This window comes from Cryptotermes secundus, unplaced genomic scaffold (assembly GCF_002891405.2).
Source record: "Cryptotermes secundus unplaced genomic scaffold, Csec_1.0 scaffold736, whole genome shotgun sequence".
NCBI lineage: Eukaryota > Metazoa > Arthropoda > Insecta > Blattodea > Kalotermitidae > Cryptotermes > Cryptotermes secundus.
Window position 1 is genome coordinate 1,436,812 of NW_019718280.1, and position 22,051 is coordinate 1,458,862.

At 42.5% G+C, this 22,051-nt stretch overlaps 1 protein-coding gene across 1 annotated transcript in view; it reads left to right on the forward strand.

Annotated features, from left to right (window-relative positions):
* LOC111875469 (neuroligin-3-like) overlaps positions 1 to 22,051 on the forward strand; it is a 1,112,233-nt gene that overhangs the window by 1,051,150 nt on the left and 39,032 nt on the right. Inside the window, 2 exon segments of the mRNA XM_023871752.2 lie at positions 2,691 to 3,463; positions 19,629 to 19,780. Of these exon segments, the coding sequence (XP_023727520.1) occupies positions 2,691 to 3,463; positions 19,629 to 19,780 (925 nt within the window).

The following is a 22,051-nucleotide window of genomic DNA, read 5'->3' on the forward strand; positions in this document are numbered from 1 at the left end:
GCCTTCCGGCTTGTGGAATAGTGCCTCAATCAACCAAGCTACCACACGGCTAGAAGGTAAGTCTGTAATGGACGGTGGTCGTATTGCTTTCTGTACGTCACAGTCCCCAGACATTTTCCCGTCGCCAGAATTAAGTCACATTATGCAAACTGAATACAAAGCGTCACGTCATCCCTTCTAGGACGTGACTCAGAACAGAATAATAGATTGGGACGAAACAGATTCACCCCAGATCTTCCAGACTTACACTGTATAGTTAGGGGAGATAATGTTTTGTTTCTGTAATACTTTCATATTGTTTCAAGAAATTTTATTATACATTTAATATTACATTAATTGGCAGTAAGTCCGGCAACCACCGAGCGGGTCCGTGTATTAGTGAAACTTTAGGCTTCTACTCCGGAGGATGGGTCAGTAATAAATTAACATAATATAGTATAAGTGATAAGAAATATACTGGGCAGATAATAAGAGGGATCACATTCTTCAGAAATAACACTGTCAGTCTTTCCTGTACTCTTTGGAAAGTTTCTTTAAGATGTGTCGTCAGTAAAACTTTACTAGCGTTTATTTTCTACATACTATTATGTGTATGAGTGGCTCTTGACGGAGTTATGGACTGATTATTTGATTTATTGACCACTTATACACATTACTCGGAACTACAAGTAATTACAGGGCAATCCCTTTTACAAATCACCACAGGACATACTAAGTATTTCGCAGCCTGCTGTTCCTTCACCAGCCGTTCCATGATAACGGCTTCTAACAGTGGAGATTCTTCAGCTTCCACGCTCAAGTTCTCTCTGAATGGCGGCTTTCTTCCAGCTGACCCTTTTCTTCACAGACTCCCATATAGAAGTGACTTGGTCGTCCCAGTTGTCTTCCTTATAACTACTCGGCACGGCCCCCACAGACAACGCCATTCGTTCTCCTATCCGTTTATGCGGGAACGTGTTTACCGAGCCGTTCCCTAGCAGCGGTCGTCTATTTTTTATTTTTATGAATCTCTTACCTGGAAACGGATTTCATTGTTGTCTGTTTCGCGGCCGTTGCCTATAAAAGAATATTGTTCCCTAGTAACGGCTGTTTCTCTGGCTCCACAGTTCTTGCTTTGAGAAAAAATGCCACAGTTCGATTTCAGCCAGTCGCCGTTGTGGAGATCTTACTGCACTCTCAGATCTCTTATTCCTCTTCGGTTCCTACCAAAGTATGCCGCACACTTAGACTAGCGTGAAGAGTGCATATAAAAAGCTATTAATGTACTTGTTAAAAAGTTCAGTGCAGTGATTGATATTCTGGACATCAATCATCTTCGAAGTGGCATTTCGGAGAAAGCTGCCTCCCAAACGTCGTTTCAATACGATGTGTCGAAGGTTAATGTCCAGAATATCATTCACTGCACTAGCCACGGCTTATGTAGGCAGTTATGTGCAGCTCATGATCTATAAAAAAAGAAGCCATATAAATTGGAGGACGTTATGGAGGCAGAAGGGTAGGCAAGTGTTGAAGTACTAATGTAAGGGGAATGATTTTCAGTGCACAGATGTTTGTTAATATGTGATAAAATTAGGCAGACAGGAAGCAGAAGTTTTACAAAATCATGAAAATGTAAATTTTCGCATAGACATGGTAACGTAAGATTGTCCCTGTGCCTAAATAATGAAGCACTGCACCATGAAGGTGTATGGGGGAGTGGATCCATAGATCCACCTCCACCAGTTGGAGGTGAGTGGTGAGCTTTACGCCCTTACCGCTTTACACTCTGGGAAATAGCCCACCGTTACCCATTAAATAGAAGGCTGGGTGGGCCCCAGAGCCGGTCTGGACGACGTGGAGAAGGTTCTGACCTTACCGGGACTCGTATTTCGACACCTCGGTCATGCATCCCGTAGCCAGTCGCTATACAGACTACACTACAAAAGCTTCTTTGCATAGACAAGGCGAAGTGCTATATAGTAAATACGAGAGTCTCATCTTGACAGCAGTCAGACTTAACCTTTGTTCACGAGACTGAACTGCCGTTGAACCGTATTCGCATAGTGCATATGATGAGGAATGAACTCCTTTCCCAAGCCGGGACTAACAAGAGGCCTCGTCTTATGTAACTAAATTAATCTTATCGTTTATTACATGTAATCGATCTTGCCTTTTGACAGCGGACAGGCCTGTCCTCTCGTCAGAGAGGGCACCCACTTCGACGAAATTGTAACTGTCCACACAGAGACTATAGTCTAATGCACTATTTATGGATGTCCCTGTCATTCACACTACTACTTCGTAGTTCTGCTATGTAAGTTTCATTGTGACATGTTTACAGCAGACTTCTTTTACTTATTTACAGGATTGTTCTAGTTATTCACTCATATACGCTAAATTTGTTGTGATATTTCAGGGCTGTTCATCGCAAAACTTCCCAAGCCGATTTGTATAATTCATTGGCAGGAATGTTCTGATTATCTGTTTGTGTCTTTCTCGTTTGTTGTGATGTTTCAGGGCTATTTAAGCCATTTAAGGTTAATATTTTTCAAACGAACATGTTCAATATTATATTTAATCATCCTGTTACACTCTATACGATATATGATATACTTAGGACGGAATTTATATCATATATCGAACATGTTCAAGTTTATTGATAGCAATGTTCTCATTATTTATTTTACATTTGATTTATTCTTATGTTTCAGGACTCTTTCATCGCGCCGTCCTCTTGTCCGGGTCTGCCCTCAGCAGCTGGGCGCTTGTAGAAGATCCTGTTAGTTTCGCTGTACGCCTTGCTCGACAAGTGAATTGCTCCTTACCTGAAGACCTTTACAGAGACCATGAGAATATCGTAGACTGCTTGCGAGATATCCCTCTAGAAGAACTGCTTCGTGCTGATGTGTCAGCACCAACATACCTCAGCGCTTTCGGACCAAGTGTTGATGGTGTTGTCATCAAAAAAGATTTCCAGAAAGAACTTCTCACATACTTCCAACCTGATCTACAGGGGTATACCGGATCTAGTGGGGGTGTGAATAGTAATATGAAGAGAAGTGGGGATGCTACATTAGCTGCCATAGCAAATAGTGCCGGTGGGAATAGATACGATTTGTTGTTTGGTGTTGTTACAAGTGAGGCACTGTGGAGATTTTCGGCGTCTGACATTCAAGCGGGATTTGAAGGCGAACGTAGGGATAAAATAATAAGGACCTATGTGAGGAACGCCTACACGTATCACTTATCTGAGATTTTCTTTACGGTTGTGAACGAGTATACGGACTGGGAGAGAACAGTGCAACATCCAATCAACACGAGAGATGCCACAGTGGCAGCACTCAGTGACGCAGAATTTGTGGCACCCCTTGTGCAAACGGGGGATCTTCTCAGCTACAGGGTACTATCCAACCCTGGACCCGGTGCTACCAAATCATATTTCTACGTTTTTGATTACCAGACCAAAGACGGAGACTATCCACAGGTAAGCGCTCAAACATTGGGTGAAATATTCGTTACTGGGCTGAGCACTAGCAAGAATCTGAGAAGTGACCCGGCAACTTGTATAAAACTTGCAATTATCGTGTTTTGGGATGTTATCCGTCGTCCTGGTTTTCTTTTTATTTAAACTTGTTAAACGAGTTATGTCAAGGAAATCTCATTTAACATGCTGAGTGTTGCGATTGAGCGGTTGGAAATCCTGATACATATTCATATAATTCCAGGGAGCATATATTTAAATGTAGACGGACTCCCTTCCTGGTTTACATAATATTCATCAGTACGTCCTGGAAATATTAAAATGCGACACAACTTATAAATACCACGTCATTTTCAGTTCATACTTCAAAAACCATCCTGTTTTCGACGCCAAGCAACGTAGGCAACTGAAGAAATTTCGTTGAACAAATAAAATTTAGTCTGTATCCTTCATGCGTGTGGACATTTCAGTGAGGCTGCCTGTCATATCTGATGTAAGCATCTGTGAGTTGAATGCCACACTTTGTTGGTAGTTGCTGCAGGACCTTATAAGGCTGCTTCTGGAGCAGCTGATTCGGCTGATGTGATATCACAGTATTTTCATGTTAATCACACTTAACTCATAAAATATATTTTACCATATGGGACAGAATACATATTTATAATACCTTTCAATATTTAAAAGGTACTGTCGGCAGTAGAAGTAAGAAACCCATTAAATCTATTATATCGAACTAAAGAATATTCAGCGCTGCTTATAAACCATACGCCACGTCCCGTCATATGGAGACACGCCTTCCAGTCAAATTGTGAGAAAATTCTGCCTAGTGACATAACACAATATGTTTGTCAGACCTTATTCTTGAGAAGCTGCTAGTCAGTCAGCTGGTAATGTATAATAAATCCAGAGACACGTTGCAGCTTCAACAGGCTCCAGTTACTGGAACCTCTGCTAAACCAGATCCAGTCCACAGTTTCACTGCCAATTCTTTGTCTTCATAATTTATTGTAACATTTTCCTAACATTATCTGCAGAGTGGTCACTTCTCTTAAAGTTCTGAGTTGAAAATGTGCTATGGCTCTCACTTCCTCAGACGTTCTACATGCCCCGCCTATTTAATCCCCCTTCAAATGTTATCATTAATAATAAATTTCGAAGTGTACAGTGTATGTGGCAATTTATTTGTAATTTTCTCAATACTTCTATCGCTTCTCTCTCTAAAGACCCAGCATTTGTACTTAACATTTTGCTGTAAAATGCATTGCCTGTTTTCTTCGCTTCAGGTGAAAGATTATATTTCACATTTATGTAAAGTAACTCACATATTTAAAATTTTAAATCATTGGTTGGATGCAAGAAGTAAATGGTTCTGAACCGAATGTAGACAAACATGACCCAGAATTAATATGTTGCCAACTTGTGAATGCAATTACTACTCGTATTTGCATTACTGTCGTACACAGGTATGTGAAGTTTTAAGTAATTTTGAAAGTATTTAGTACCTGTATTTATATTAAGATATTGTCATGTATTCTGGCGGTAATTTACTTGAATATATTTGTTGTGTCCTGCATTTATTTGCAGGAAATAATTTTGGAAATGAAAATTAGTAATGGAGATGGGTCTCATAAACGAGAGATGCCACTTCCGAGAGCTGTTAGCTTTAAGACTTGGCATTAGCTGAAATCTCTTGGCCTAGTTTTCGTTTTTAAATAACGTTGAGAATACCAGTTTAAGCCCCTAAACCTATAATCTTAATCTTAGCAACATCTCCGAAGCAAGCTTCACGTTTTAACATGTTGAACAGACACCCAGTCTATCCACCAAATCTCTTCTGTTCCTCTCCCGGCTCCCCTTTTTTGAGTTGTGCTGAATTCCAAGCACGCTCCGATTTCGTAGTGTCGACATCATGGCAACACTACCCAATCTTTGTCCCTTCTCCACTCCATTCCAGAATGTCGAAGTTCTAGAGGCAAATGGCTCTGCCCCTGTGCATTCCCAAGATGCCTCAGTTGACAGAGAATGTAAGATAAACCTCCCCCCCCCCCAGCTGTTGCTGAAGTGAAGTACGTGGGTTTGTGAGGAAGTGGGAAGTTGGCAAGGGTGAAAATGTAGAATGAGGACAGAGAACAATGTTTTAAACTCTTTGTGGTTCAGTAATGTAAACTCCTTACCACTTCCACTTCCTCCTCGTCCAGACAGGAATTTTTAAACTTTCCTCACGTTGTTTCCACAGGGACCTTAAATTATTCTTAGAGTCAGTTTATATACTTAACTTGGAAGACAACGAGAAATAGCATTTTAAGTCGTAATTTCAAATTAAATATGTTACTATAAATTTAATAATTAATTAATAGTTTAATTAATTTGCACCGATTATACATATGTCATATTCAGGATGTCCCAGGAGAGGTCAGTATTCTGGGAGGTCATAGTATCGGCCACTCTGAACAAACACTGTATTTGCGCGTGACCTATTCCGAACGGTTTCCGCGATATTTCAGTGTACAGTTCCAAAATTGTTAATAAGAAGGAGATGTTACGTACTGTTTCTAATATCGGCATCTGTTGTTCAAGTGACAAAATTGGTACAGTTACCTAAGTATAATAGATTTTAGAAAATTCTACCGTCAACAGCAAAGCAATTTGCAACTCATGTAAAGGATATGGCGTTTTGCTCGTCTGTACAGCGTACAGTACTGTACAGTGAAATAGCTCTATCTCGGAAACCTTTCGGAATAATTATCTGTATTATTAAAATACCCGTCCATAATGCAACAATATTTTTTTTAATATAAAAGGCATCTAAAATATGTTTCTCACTAAAAGTGCCACTTTAATACTTTACGATATTAAAATTATAAAATATCATTAAGATTCTAAAAGTGTAAACTAAAACTGATCATCAAATTATTCAAATGTCTCTAGTTTTACATATGTTTCTTCTCACTTTACAACCTGTTTCGGCCGCATATGGGTCATCATCAGGCAATTTTCCTTTTGTTTGTTGAGATCACTGCACTGTTCACTTGTGTATGGTAATTATTTAGTTTTTATCTCACGACCAGAACGCTGTCGTTGTACTGTTTTGCGGCCATCGTTATTTTTGCGTCTCGTGTTCCTTCCGTATATGTGTTACTAGTGCGGTCTTCCTGTACATATACACTTTTTGCTTAGAATGACCGATACTGTGACCTCCCAGAACAGTGACCTTTCCTCCTGGGACATTACGTATGTTCTTAGTGTTTGGTTCAAGCTTACAAACTGTTTTAAACAGCGCTCTTTTCAAGATGTGACGCGGTGTAGTCTGGTAGAAATTTATTGACATTTTGGAACGAAATGCGTGCCATAGAGTAAGCGAACCGAGCAAATAGGGTAGCAGAGAAACATCTGCTCTGCCTAAACATGGAAGAGGTACGTTCCTATGAAGGTCAAAAACTCTGTCGGAGGACACGGCGTCATATACAAAGATCGTACTCGTCATATCCACCGCTGAGGGTCTCAAATCCAAAAGAGTTCTCTTATAGATCTCTGAAATTCCTTCTCTTATCAGCGAGTTTAGATTTACATTTTCTTTGGGCCGCGCCATAGCTCAAGTGGGATTTGTGGTGCACAAAGTGACGCTGGGGCAGGTTTTCTCCGAGTACTTCGGTTTCCCTTGCAAGTCTTCATTCCACCAATTGCTCCACAATCACCCTCACCTATCATCTGGGGCTGGTACAATGTGCCAGAAGTGGCCGCAGTACAAGGGACTTAGTCCCACCCCACTAGAAATAAAAAAATATATTTTCTTGTATTCTGCAACCATTTCACTTTAGTAATCACTCACTCACTCATTGAGCTGAGCCCTTCTTGACAAGCCGCCAGTTGTGCAGCCACTCAAGAATTTCCCAGCATTTTATGGAACCCGAAGGTTCATTACCGTGTTCACAAGAGCCTTACTCTGGTCCCTATCCTGAGCCAGATCAATCCAATCCATACCATCCCATCCTACGTCTCTTAAGATCCATTTTAATATTGCCCATTCACCTACGCCATGGTCTTCTCAGCGGTCTCCTTCCTTCTGGCTTTCCTACCAATATCCTATATGCATTCCGCTTCTTCCCCATTCGCGCTACACGTCCTGCCCACCTCTTCCTCCTTGACTTGATCATTCTAATTGTACTTGATAAAGACTACAAGTCATGAAGCTCCCCATTATGCAGTTTTCACCAACCTACCGTCACTTCACCTCTCTTCGGTCCAAACATTCTCCACAACACCCTGTTCTCAAACACCCTAAGTCTGTGTTTCTCCCTTAAAGTCAGAGACTAGGTTTCACAACCATACAGAACCACAGGCAAAATTATAATTTTCTATATTCTAATTTTTATGTTACTAGACAGCAGACGAGAAGACAAAAGGTTCTGGACTGAATGGTAGCAGGCATTGCCCGAGTTCAATCTCCTCTTAATTTCGCCTTGAATCAGGTTTTGATTTGTTACAGTCGTTCCCAAATATCTGAACTGTGTCACATTTTCAAAACATCTATTACCTCTTTTTATATCATGATTTTACCCTGCATTTTAGTGACGAGACAGCAACATATACTTAGTTTTCTCTGTGTTTACTTCTAGACCAAACTCCTTATTAGCGCCATTTAAAGCCTGTATGTGTCACTTTATGGTATCTGTGTTGTCATCCAGTGCTCTTCCTTTAATATAATAATTTTGAGTAGTTTCCTTTGAACCATGGCTTATGCAGCTGTTACTCGCAATATCTGAACTCTAATTTTACTGAAGCCTAAATAAATAAAGGAACCAAAGTTTGAGGTTTTGGGGCTGGATCCATGTGGGCTGGCATGGGATACGTTTGGGGCCCCCAGTGAGCATGGTAATGGACCTCTTGTTTCCATATAAGCCTGGAAATTTTCCTATTTTGCCGAGGCACCATTGGTGGCAAAATTCTGCTTTCTGGAGTTAGTTTACTTTGATATATTTCCAAGGATATTTACGGGAAACAGGAGTTGGTATATTGAATTCGAGTTCTAGCTCCGACCTGTGCTTAAGATATCTTGAGATCTGCGGCATCTTTGACAATATGAACTTGTACTTCTTATCTTATTCCCAACACGTCTCTCCCCTTTCTCTCCCCTTGCCATTTTCGGGAAGAGGGATGCGGAGAATTGGATATAAAGTGGTTATTTTATACACACGGTGCCAGCAGGAAATCATCGGGTGTGAGGTCTGAATACGGGTGTCCAAACCATATCGAGAAGTTAAAATATATATGGCAATGACACAAGTTTAAACACTCTCTGAGCTCAGTTTTTGGGCTGTTTCCGGCTTTTATAAAGTGGATACATAACGGAGAGTTCAAAACTGCCAGAACATGAAGTGGCAGGAATCTGAGGAAAATGCATAATGAGGGGCTTCATAACTTGCAAGTCAAGGAGGAAGAGATGGTCAGTTCATATAGCACGAATGGGGAGAAATAGAATGCATATAGAATGTAGGTGGGAAGGCCAGAAGGAAAGAGACCACTAGGAAGACCAAGGTGCAAATGGGTGAACAATATTAAAATGGTTCCTAGAGAGATATGATGAGGTGGTATGGATTGGATTGATCAGGCTCAGGATAGGGACCAATGGAGGGCTCTTGTGAACACGGTAATGAACCTTCGGATTCCATAAAATGCTGGGAAGTTCTTGAGTAGCTGCACAATTGGCAGTTTCTCAAGAAGGTCTCAGATCCCTGAAGTTAGTCCACTTTAGTTAATTTAGCTTCTGGGGCAAAACTCCCTGGAGTACGTTGAAAGTCAACCGACGTGTCCGAGAACATGTCACCATGTTCAGGGTCTGCTTGCTGCCTTCTTGCTTGGCTTATTCTTCGTCACTGAAGATGTAGGCGACGTTTCTCCGAAACTTTGGTTGACTTTATACGGTCTGTACGGCGTTATATCCTTATTCCTAACCGACTTAATGGAATGAGTGTATATTGTAAACCACACATGTATTTTAAATTGATTTGCACAGATTAATTTCAGATAACACCGAAAGCTAACTTTCAAATGTTTCAGGACATCGAGTTAAAAATCTGAATGTTTTTGATACCAAGGAGTACTGTTACGTTTACCTGATTTACTCTACTTTCCTTATTTTGAAAAGATACAAGTAGGCTTATGAGATCGTCATGCTGTGTGTGTGTCTGTATGTCTTTGAATCCCCGCTGTCAACTTTTGAATGTATGAACCAGTATTTATGAAACCTGATATGTATATCACGGCACCTGAGCCCACATGAACTGCCTGTTTCATAAATCTCTCCCATCAGTCTTTNCGTCATGCTGTGTGTGTGTCTGTATGTCTTTGAATCCCCCGTCAACTTTTGAATGTATGAACCAGTATTTATGAAACCTGGTATGTTTATCATGCCACCTGAGCCCACATGAACTGCCTGTTTCATAAATCTCTCCCATGAGTCCTTGTGTTTCCATATTGATTGAGGCATCTGTGGTAGTTTTGGGCCCGCGGTGGAAGAGCACGTGTAGCTGCTCGTAGGTTGCCCCTACGTCCGAGTTTGTAAGGATCTATATCCTTACCTCCATAACTTCTGAAGTGTTGAGATGATTGGTTGGGAAGGCTGAAGGACTTGTTTTGGCGCCAGTAGTTACCAGGCTGTTGTGGTTACAAATTTGTGGGATGCCTGCTGGTAAGGACAGAACATGAGATGACTAGCTCATACTTGGGACTGGTAAAGCAGGAGATATTTTCCCTGGCTCTTAAAGGCCCTTGCTGTAGCAGGGCAAGGGGATCACAGTAGCTGCACGAACGCGCGCGCACACACACACACACACACACACACACACACAACACTTCGACTACAATGATGGACATTGGACGGTGATTTTTTCAACAACAATTACAGCGAATGACACTTCTTATCACACTGATAAGTAGACAACTGCAGATCCATTTTAATAATGTTGAACAGTTTATGACAGTTTTTAAGTTTAATTAGTTGTCTAAAGTCACAACAGTGATCACTAAATGATTTGGTGTGCAAGACAGTCTAACAAGTGAATTCGGAATCTCAGCGGAGCGCAGAATCTGCTTTGAAAGTAGAAACCAGAAAGATTTGGGAACTTATCTGCCATGAAGCAGCGAAATTCTCAGGGCCTCAACTTTCACCAGAAGTTGCCATTCTCAAACATGAATTATTATCCAGATAGAATAAATATGATAGCATGTAGACCCGTTGCTACGTAATGACTGTATAAAGAACGGCGGTCGCTAGGCAAAGGCCGCAACAGATTCATGACACGCACCAATCGGTGAAGATACAGCAGACTGTAGTGAACTGCAGAACATGTCAAATAGCGTTAGTCTTGTAGTTATTGGTAGTTACGTTCTGTAAGGGTTCAGTAAACCGAAGTACCAATCCAAATTTCGTCTATAGTCACTCAATCCATGTATGTTTCGAGAAATAACCTCCAAACAAAGATTTCACTGAATGAATATACGGAACATACGTGTTTAGCTGTACAGTTTGCTAGCCTCTGCCTTTATATATTGTCCCCTGTAGAGGGGTACGCGTGACTGATACTGTGAGTTCTATATCTGATTGACTGGATTCATTATGCGCCTCTGTCACACTGTCACGTGATTACAACAGTTCACACGTTTGACTTCTTCTGTAAAATGAATCTCTCGCTGTTTGGATCTTGCACTAGCCTCTAATCTTCACTTCTTTATCCTTCTGTATTCTTCTGTCTTGTTCTGTACCATGTCTCCTGGATTCTCAAAGTCAAAATCGCATTACGACTGACGGTCAGTCAGTCTGTAAGTCTTGGTTTCGAGCCCCATGTGGGGCTCATGACCAGATATTTATTACTGTTTGACAGTTACGGTCTTGATTTTGTGTGGCGCCCTCTCTGACGAGAGGACGGGTCTGTATTTTGTATATGCTGCTGGCCATTGCCAGCGTAGTTTTTCTTGGGTCCGAGTCCCTTGGGACTCGTGACCATATTTTACTGTCTCAGATTTGAGACTTCACTTTTCGTCTCCTCTTACGACTGACAGTCACGGTGGAGGCATTCGACCTCTCCTCCACACGGGGTCCCGGATTCTCATCTCCAGTAATCCTCTTGAGGTAGCTCTTGGCGTACCGAATAGAGGAAACCGAGTCGAACAGTTGATTTCTCTGTTTTCCTTTCCATTGCTGTGAGAACAATGTGTACCTAGTCGTAACGGAAGCCTGTTTCTGTATGCGGTGCATAGGAATCGATGTCTTCAATAGTTGCTCTGTAGCCGTGATTATGGAGACCTTCGCTACGAAGTAACTCAAGTTCTGTTGCTTACCGCGTTACATGGGATTTCCTGGTTCCACATCTTAATGCATTGAGCAACACTTCGCAGTGCTTTTGTGACGTCTTAGTTTGGTACACGCCATTTTGTTCTGTTTCTACGACGGAGGTGACAAGTTTCAGATCAACTAAATGCACGCACCGCAGGGTAATGTGTGTGTTAATGATCTTCTCCTTCTTCTTTAGGTTTTATTGATGTTTTATTGATCAGGTCTTTGACCTCTTCATGTTCAGAATTACCTTCCGAAACAGCGAATCCTGTTTATAAAACGGGTAAGACTCCGCGTACGTGGGCTGGACCCTTCGCAGGCCTCAAATCTACAGACGGCAACGCAAACACAGAAGAAAAGGCGCCCTTAATCCATGGTTAAATTGAGATTCGAAGCCACAATATTAGTGTTTCATCTGTCTAAACAAGTACACGCAATAAACGACTCTAGCTCAGTGACATAGCTTATATTCCAGTGTTCAAAATAGTATGTACGGGCAAATATTATTACAATGACCAAATGGAGGAGGATGATAGAACCAAGGCATGTAGCACGCATGAAAGACGTGAGAACTGCGTAAGAAATTGTAGTAGAAGAATGTGCAGGAGATAGATCACTAAGAAGACATAACCATGAGCGTCTGAGTAATATGAAAATGGGTCATAAAGAAGTAGTATGGAAAACTGGTGCTGCGTTTGTCTGGGTCTGGGCAGGAGCCACTCACGGGCTCTAGTGTAAACACGATAATGAAACTTTAAGTTCCACGAAATCCTGATCATTTCTTCGATTACCGGCAGTTGAGAAACTGTTACTTTCTTAAGAATGTCTTGGTTCCATAGGGCTAGTTACATTGTTTCCTCTCACACTTGTGTCTCAGTGTTCCCATTCATATTCCTCCCTGTTCAGGAACTGGCTTCGTGTTAACCCCTGTGACACGCGAGCCCGGTACGCCCCCTTCCTTCACCCTTCTTTATTGAAACCTGGCTTCATACAGCGACTCTATAATATACGGGGCCCACGTGTTTGGACTGCTTACGTCACGATCCCAAGAGACCAAATATCTGAGGGTCTCCTTTATGAGGATAAGTCTAGTCGAAGGTGAGGGAAGAGGCGTGAGCTCGGCATGACACAACAGAGCATAGAATTATAAACACGTCACTAAACTACTTTGCTGCAGTACAGTTAAAACACTCTGAAGCAGCCCCGGTTTCACTCTAACCAGATGAGTGAGCTGTCTGTCATTAATATTATGACATGACGCCTGAAAGCCGGAATAGTTCATTGCTAGACGACGGCTCGCTAAGCACTTTTCCGCAGCAGCGGATAAACAAAGAGTAATAGAGGAACTGTGTGGAGTCGTGACTTATATTCCGCCGCCCCGAAGTTATAAAAGGCGAACACGTAATTGAATCGAAACTGATGCCCCCCAAACACAGACTAGACTGCCGTGGTAGAGAACACTACTAGCAGTAGGGCATACTCTGCTATATAGAGCCTGGATTGACAGAGGCCTTGTATATATACCACATAGAAATAGGAATTAAGATTACTTTTGTAAATATATATAAATACTGACAGTGGACTTACTAATACTGACTATGACTGACAAATGACAGACCCGACCTCTCGTCAAAGAGGGCGCCCCAAATGAACAGGACAGTAACTTTCATATAAAAAATATCTGGTCATGAGCCCCAGGCGAGGCTCGACACCAAGACAGACAGACTGACGGACCGTCAGTCGCTATGTGACTTGGACTTGAATCGGAATCACCCGTGTGGAGGCGGGGTCGAAAACCTCCACCGTGGCCCTGCGAATCGTACGAGGCGACGAAAAAGGAAGTCTCAAATCTGAGACAGTAAAATGTGGTCACGAATCCCACGGGACTCAGACCCGAAAATGACTGCGCTGGCGAGAACCAGAAGAAATTATAAACCACAGACCGGTCCTCTCGTCAGAGAGAGCGCCCCACGTCAACAAACTCTCAACTGTCTGACAGTAATAAAGATCTGGTCGTAAGCCCCAGATGGGTGGGTGCTTTATTCCAAGAGACTGACCGGCTGACCGTCGGTCGTAACACAAGACTCAGATTGGGAGTCATTCATTCGTCATTCACAAGAGAATTCAATTCAGAAGTCAGTTCAGAAGTTTGAGTGTTAACCAGCGAACAGCGGAAGCTGAAGAAGTGGCCGATCCGTAAATCAGAACCAAATAGTGACAGCAGAAGAGAAGACACTCGTAGTCCAGTAAGGATTTGAGGGAGTTTCAGGCAGTCTTTGGGTGTGAGGTGGTGTAATAAATTGTAATTACGAAGGATTGTGGAAAGAAGTGTTAATAAATACAATCATCCAATCCATAACCCTTTATTATTAGTCACGGAACCCCGGACACGTGACTTGAGAACCACTGATAGTCTGTAAAATTTAAGGTTGGAGGAGGGGGAGTTGACTCACATTAATTTCTTGGCAACATTCGTTTGCCAGAATCATGGGCCTTTGTTGGTTATGGTACGTTTTTTTTTGGTTGTGCCGATGATATTGACATTTCCCATATCTGGCAGTATATAACGTTCCTTGACGTTTCTCTGAAGTTTAAATTCAAGAAACATATGGAGGAAATATTCATCTGAATTTTAAGTACTCTTTGAGAAGTATGTAATATACATTTCATTTGTTCATAAACTCAGGATTCCAGTGAGTTGCATATAGGAATTAACACTGACACTTCAAGACTTAAGATTTGCCATAGCACCTACTGGAAACCTCTTTATTTTAGTTGTCCGTGGACATGTTGGTGCCTGGCTCTGTAAGTTTTCCAAGAATTATGCGGAGCAGCGAGTACCTGATTGTCAGAATCTTAGTCTGAACTTCATGGCACTGTGGATGGAGGCGTCTCCTTACCCGGCTACGGTTGCTCTGAGGATAATGCTGCCTGTATGTGTGGCTACGCATGCTCTAAACTTGGACCCACTCAACCATCGAGAGAGCCCAGGCGTTAGTCCTCGGTTCTACTGGAAATGGTGCCCGTCGTCGCCAGAACTTGTACAGTCGGTTCTGAGAGACACCTCTCCAAGTTTCTACTCTTTACCGAGGACAGGGAATTTTTGGGGATTTTAAGATTTAAATTAACCGTTTAGGAGAGGGTTTGAAGTGGAAATCCCTTACAGTCCGTGGGTGTGTTTGGCCGGCGAATGATGGTGATTAACATTTGAGTATTCTGATTGTGAATTCCACTTCCCCCCGGTTGCAGCTGGAAGTGATTTCGGTAGACCTCGGTGAGCCATGAATTGCTGGCCTAGTACATATGAGAACTCGATCCCAAGGATGTTTCTGTTTAGGTGTCTAGTACGGTATAAAAGGTAAAGCTGTCCCTGTAAGAGCCCGCGGAGGCCAGTAGGGTTGTTAAAGGTCAAAGTTCACACATCTTCTAGACAATAGGTTGACAGATGGCGGTAAGGTTGTCAGCCTTACACACCCGCCGCCCTTTACCCTCCCCCCCCCAAAGATTCCCGGTACCCATTTCTGTTAGAGGCTGAGTCGACCCCAGGGCCATAGTGTGGCTGGAAGAATTAGGTAAATTAAGAAATTCAGTGGCATCGGGAATCAAACCCGCGACCTTCGGGTTTGTAGCATAGTGCCGTTGAGGTGTCTAGTACTGTTCTAAGCTCTTTTGTTCTGTTTGGTACTTGTGTACTAAAGCCAAACATTGACAGAAGCCTCGGGCTGTACACATACTCGTACTTATGCAAGTAGCACCGAACTGGACAAAAGATGTATTCATGTCTGAAGTGAGGTAATCGGTTTCTCCCACACGTTAGCTCGTGGTTATGTCTGCTGTCCAGGTCGTGTCAACGGGCTACCTTTAACGAGGCGATCCTCTTATTATTATTTTGACACCACCGATACACCTTTTGCCTTTGCTACTTCCACTCCTATGTTCTTCACTGTAATTGTTGGCCCAGCCTCTTTCATATACTTACATACATTACTAACAATTTCTCTTGATTGTGAATGCAACACTTTTCCACTCAATTTACTTCGTGTAGGTGGCATGTTAAAGGAGATGGAAATATGTACAAATATAAATAAAAAAGAAAATCAACGAATAAAAATAAACAATAAAATAAAATATTAATACAGTAAATAGAGAATAATACACTCAAATACGACTCCAAGAGTCAGAACTTTTTAACTTGACTGTACAAGGACGATTGCTCTTGAGACGTCTCTTCGCACTGAATGCAGACCAATGACTAATCACAACACTCCTCAACTTTCACGAATGGACCTGCCCATCCACTGCGCAGCTTTTCCTGGACTGTCACTTCTAAATACTAGAACTAGAACTACTAGAACGTTAGTAAGCAAGAACAGGGGCCATGACTGTGTCTAGTGACGTGGTTATGTACGCCTGCCCATGGCTGTAAATTTGTATGCAAGGTGCGGTGTTTTTCAGTATAAAATCTAATGAAATGTGGTTCATGATATCCGAAAAGAAACAATATTGGAATAAAATCTGCATAATGAATATTCCACGAAATATAAAATCTCCACGAAGGATGTCTGACTGAGGAGAGAATATTGTTTATGACGTAATGAAATTCTCCAATAGAAGAAAGAGGAACAAAGGACTTACTATTCCTTCGGAAAGACAATGTTAGAAGGAAACAAGTGAAAAACCTGTGGTAGGTGCGTGTGTGTGTATAGTGGGGGACCACGTCTTCACGACCTGATGCTTAACTAATTGAGCACAAGGACTACTTCGCCTTTATTTTCATTGGCTCTTCCAGCCCATTCAGGGCCATGGACTCTTATTCAGTTCAGTAATGATTTTTCACAGACGGTAGGGCTCTTTGGACGGGTGATCAGCTCGTCGCAAGGACAACACAAACAGAATAAACGCATACACACACCAAACATCCATGCTTTGTGTGGGATTCGAACCCACGATCCCAGCGTCCGAGCGAGAGAAGACACTTCATGCCTTAGACCACGAGGCTACACTATCGGCCTGTTTCACCATTACGTTCTGAATTTCAGGAAAAAAAATTGAGGGACATATTTTAACGGCGTGAAAGAACTAGGTATGGCAGAAAGAGGCTTTCATTCAGTTGTTTAGAAAATGTGTTGTGCCCAGACACGTGTTTTAGAATACTGAGAAGTAAACAAATAAATTCCCACTTCGCACTGGATTGTCATGTTCTTAAGAAATGAAATTAGATTTCAAAGGGTAATATGAACTTTTCGGAGAACTCCGATAGAGATGGGGTCTGAGTTTGAAGTTAGGGAACATGTGATCTCTTTAAAATGAGACACAAGACATCGTAGTTCGCTGTGCGACATACTTGAGCACTACAAGAAATAGCGATGTCTAGCCCAAGAAGCTGTTATCTTATACCGATGAGACTTGGGTTCACAACTTTATACAATACATTTTTTTTTACAATATGGCACAATTGTAGCGATGACAATCCGAACAGCACATATTTAACAGCTGAAAAATTTAACATTTGGTAGTGTAGTTGCAATTCAGTCTACTATTTCACGCAGTACGAGATAAATAACCTTCCACTAAGTTTCGTCTTGCCGGTCACGGTAGCCGAGCGGTCTAAGGTATGCACTGTCTTCTCTCGCTCGGAAGCCGGGATCGTGGGTTCGAATCCCACTCAGGGCATGGATGTTTGTGTGCGTTTTTCTGTGTTTGTCTACAGGTATAGGCCTTGCGACGAGCTGATCACTCGCCCAAGGCGTCCTACCGAATGTGTAAGATCTAGTAAACCGAAGTGAACGGAGAAGTTCATGGAGGTAGGCCTAGGCCCACTGGGGCTGTAGTGCCAAGGGGGGAAAAAAAGTTTCGTCTTACGGTTTATTTTATAATTTGGCTGCCAATAATAAACTTGATATTGACGTGGGACTTACAAAGAACGACAATAACTGTAAGCGTGTCCACACCTTATTACAGTAGGGGGTATATGATGTACTTAAACCGGGACAAATTTGTGACAGGGTGGGTGACTCAGTGGCATGACTATCTCATTTCTTATTAACTGACTCGCTGTCACAAAGTGACCCCAGTTTACGGTAGCTCAGTGGTTCATCTCTGCGTTTCAGTATGCCTAATTGGCCAGCTGCTGTCTTGGTCAGGATAAAGAGGAAGAGGGGCGGAAGTATACGTATCACTCTGCTATTTACGCCACGCATTGGGCTCCAACTGCAACGTTCCTTTTGAGGGGCGAGCGTCTGGGAGAATGGAAGGATTCGTGTTGCCCTCCAGCTAGAGTAATTTTCACTGGGCCGCCGATCGCTTGTCCCTCCCATAGATGCCGAACTCCTATCCGTTTGTCTTTACCCCTAACCCCTCCCATTTCTTATTGCGAGGTGTTTATTGGGCGCCAGTAAGCACAGAGTAGCGTGCTTAAAAGTAGACGTGGCACCTTTTGGGGATCACTGACTGTTTTCAAAATTCGGTAGGCCACATATCTTATCTCAGGGTCTTAACAGGTCTTGCTCCGGCAGATAGAACAGTGCAGCACACGTGCTTGGTCACAGTAACAACAATAGGTAACACTTGATTAGGTTTATTAAAGAACAGTTACGTCGAATTACTGTTATTGTCACACTGATATATAAATCACTGCCGATCCTCTTTAATAATGTTAAACATTTTATTGCAGATTCCAGGTTGAAATTATGGTCGAAATTCGCACAATGATCGCTTGCTATGTAAGATTTGAGGTTTTCACAGCGGTGATTATGAAGAAAGCCGTCATCTGGGATGTGGCGCTGTGTAGATATTGTGTTAACCGACGTTTTGGTGGAACGTATCCGAGAGCCATGAACCAGCGATTTTGATAGCGTTCATGTGTACGATAGTCATAACGGGGGTCCCCAGCACGCCTCCCTTAGATTTATTGTGCTCAAGAACTGTCAAGTGTCGCATCTCCAAAGGAGACACCGCCTGCTCTGAATATGGCAATTTCCATGAAGTGGGTGGATATTGCATCCTGTGCAGTGACAGCAAGAATGAGCATATGGAATATTCACCGAGCGAGAATGCGATAATCTCCCCTTTCTCGTAACAAATATTATCTTATTAATTAGATGATATTAACTTTGATATATTATAATACCGTAATTACTAGGGAGGATCAGTACGCTAGTCACAAATGGATATTAAACGTGATATTCCAACCTTGCCAAAATATTCACTTCTCGACATATCCTCCACCAGCATTGACACACTTGTCCTATCGCTTTACAAGTGCGCCAAACCCGCAGCATGGAAATCTTTTGACTGCTTCTCAGCCACTTCCGCACCTCCGTTTCAACCTCAACTTTTCTCGACGCAGTTGTGAACCTCTTTACACGACAAACACTTCCCACAGTAAACAGAAAATGTTTCTCTATGAATATTCTTTGCATTAAACATCGTGTTTAAATTTAGGAAGCGCATTTCGTAGAGTGTAGTTGTGACGGAAATTCGATAAGTTAAGATAGTTATCTGGGCCGCGTCATAGCTCAAGCGGTTAGTCGCTGGCTTCCCACCGCGGCGGCCCGGGTTCGATCCCGGGTCTGGTCAAGTGGGATTTGTGGTGGATAAAGTGGCGCTGGGGTAGGATTTCTCCAAGTACTTCGGTTTCCTCTGCCAATCTTCATTCCACCAATTGCTTCACAGTCACCCTCACCTATCATCTGGGGCTGGTACAATAGGCCAGAAGTGGCCGCAGTACAAGGGACTTAGTCGCACCCCACTAGCAATAAAAGAAATGCTTAAGTCATACTGTCAGGATCTCATAGTGGAAGGCAAGTGAGTAATACTGCCCTCTAATTGTTACAGCGGATGGGCACAGTGCATGGGGAGGAGCTTCCCTACGTGTTTGGTGCACCCTTGGTTGATGGTTTCAGCCACTTCCCTCGTAACTACACGAAGTCCGAGGTGGGACTTTCCGAAGCCGTCATAGTATACTTCAGCAACTTCGCCAGGACAGGGTAAGTCAGGAGAAAATGTTGATACGTAAACTGACATTCGAACGCATAACATAGGTAAAGTATTCTTTCCTTCTGCATGCTGGTTACAACTTCAGAATAAATTGTGTCGTCACAAGATTCCTGTGGTCCGAGAAATGAGTTCCTAGTGATACAGAATATTAGTAAGATACTTGCCACAATCTGCAGACCTCCGTAAGGTTTTGTAGCATGTATATGTGAATTGTACCTTATATTGAGGTCCACCAAATTGACAGATTTGAAAGCACGAAATATGAACTAAACTTCTACAAAATGAACTTCAAATGTTGCTGTATCAGAGTAATGTAACGCAGCGCTCCGAAAGAGAGAGACACTTGCCAGTTGCTGCTAATACCAATTCTGCCGCTAGGTGGATCAGCCAGCAGCTGTTTCTGGCGTCTGCTGTCGTTGTTTTCTTTAAAATTGCTTATATAGAACAGCTTGAAACGTTCGTATTTTAATTTCTCTGTACTGTAATTTGTGATAACAGCGAAGTGGAACCTCTAACAATTGTATAGGATAGCGAGGTTTTAAGAAACGCCATTATATTTCTTTTGAACAAGTGAAAATCAAGAGTGAATAAATTATTGGTATTTTCTTGGAAATTGCGATTTGTCTTGTAAGTGCATTATTTAATGTTTATCCTTTTGACATTCATGTGTGTACGCATTAAGGGTGGTCTAAAATACAAAGGCTAATATGGATATTCGTAATAGTACATTTTTCACATTGGAATATAAAAGAGCTTATAACACCTTACATTGTTATTAAACGCATTTATGGCGTGGAACCAGTTGATAGAATTTCATGGAATAGTAAGCGACAGTATTCTGTATCACTTTCCAAAACCAAATAAAAATAGACGACTTCATACCTTAGCAAATAACCAAAATCTTCTGGGCAAAGTAACCTGGTGCTGAGGCCGCGCCATAGCTCAAGCGGTTAGTCCCTGGCTTCCCACCACGGCGGCCCGGGTTCGATCCCGGCTCTGGTCAAGTGGGATTTGTGGTGGACAAAGTGGCCCTGGGCGGGTTTTCTCCTAGTACTTCAGTTTCCCCTGCCAATCTCCATTCCACCAATTGCTCCACAATCACCCTCACCTATCATCTGGGGCTGGTACAATAGGCCAGAAGTGGCCGCAGTACAAGGAACTTAGTCCCACCCCACTAGCAATAAAAAAAGGCAACTGCTCGATAAACATATCACGACAACGAATACACGAAGCAAACAATTGTTTGACTCGTTCCCTTTGCGGTCCGTGTCATATCAAGGAGTCTGTGGGTGTATATCCTCCTATCGTTTCAAGAGAAAATCTCAGTAAACATGTTACCACGGCAACCAAGAATTATGGATGCACCGTTTTCTATGCGGTCCGTATTGTAGACGATCAGTTGTTTCCAGAACTTCTTGTCTTGTTTTAAGACCTATATTCTCCGATACATTTGACACCTTTCGTGGATGGCTGTAATATTGCTCTCACATCCGAATAACTCCCATTGTTGCTTTGCATCCTTTCAGTACTAACGCTTGATATACCGTCTGGAGACCGTACATTATTCTCATTTGCATTTAATGCTTTTAGTTAATATTCCCGGTTGAATGAATCCTTAAATATATTGTAGCGTAATTGCGCCATGCAAGAATTGTTGAGCCACAGAACTCTGTAAACACGGCGATGACGCGCCAATAAGGAAAGCGGTGTTTTCCCGTGCCGTTCTACACTTAACCAGTTTTTTGTAAAGCATCTTTGATGGCACGCTGTAAGTCGAGTTTGCAACCGTGAGACGTCCGGTATGGCGACTGCGGTTCGTATTCTGTGTTGAGGATAGAATTATCAGTTTCTTAAGGTAGCGTCTCTGTCCGAGGTTGACGCACTCCTGTACAATTAGACGTTTCAGATACGCAGTGCCACCCACACAGCGTTTGCGTATAAACAGCTGAGTGAAGTTTCAGCTGATTCCCACGTTTTCCACAAAAAGCTCACCGCCCTTGGCCCTGAGATTGCAGATTGGGCCGACATCTCAGTTCTGCAGAAATATGAAGACTAGCTGCGAGGAATCGACACGCTTAGTTGAACTTCTGGTTGCTACTGCGCGGTGTGAGTGCAATAAGGACGTAAAGGCTGTAGGGCCCTTGTTGCAGGCACCTCGTAAATATTATCGGAACAGATGTTCCCGTTCTGCGGCGCGGGCAGGAAGGTTCCAGGGGCCCAGCTGGCTTTTGAAGTTCCCTAACATCAGCAGTGTATTAATG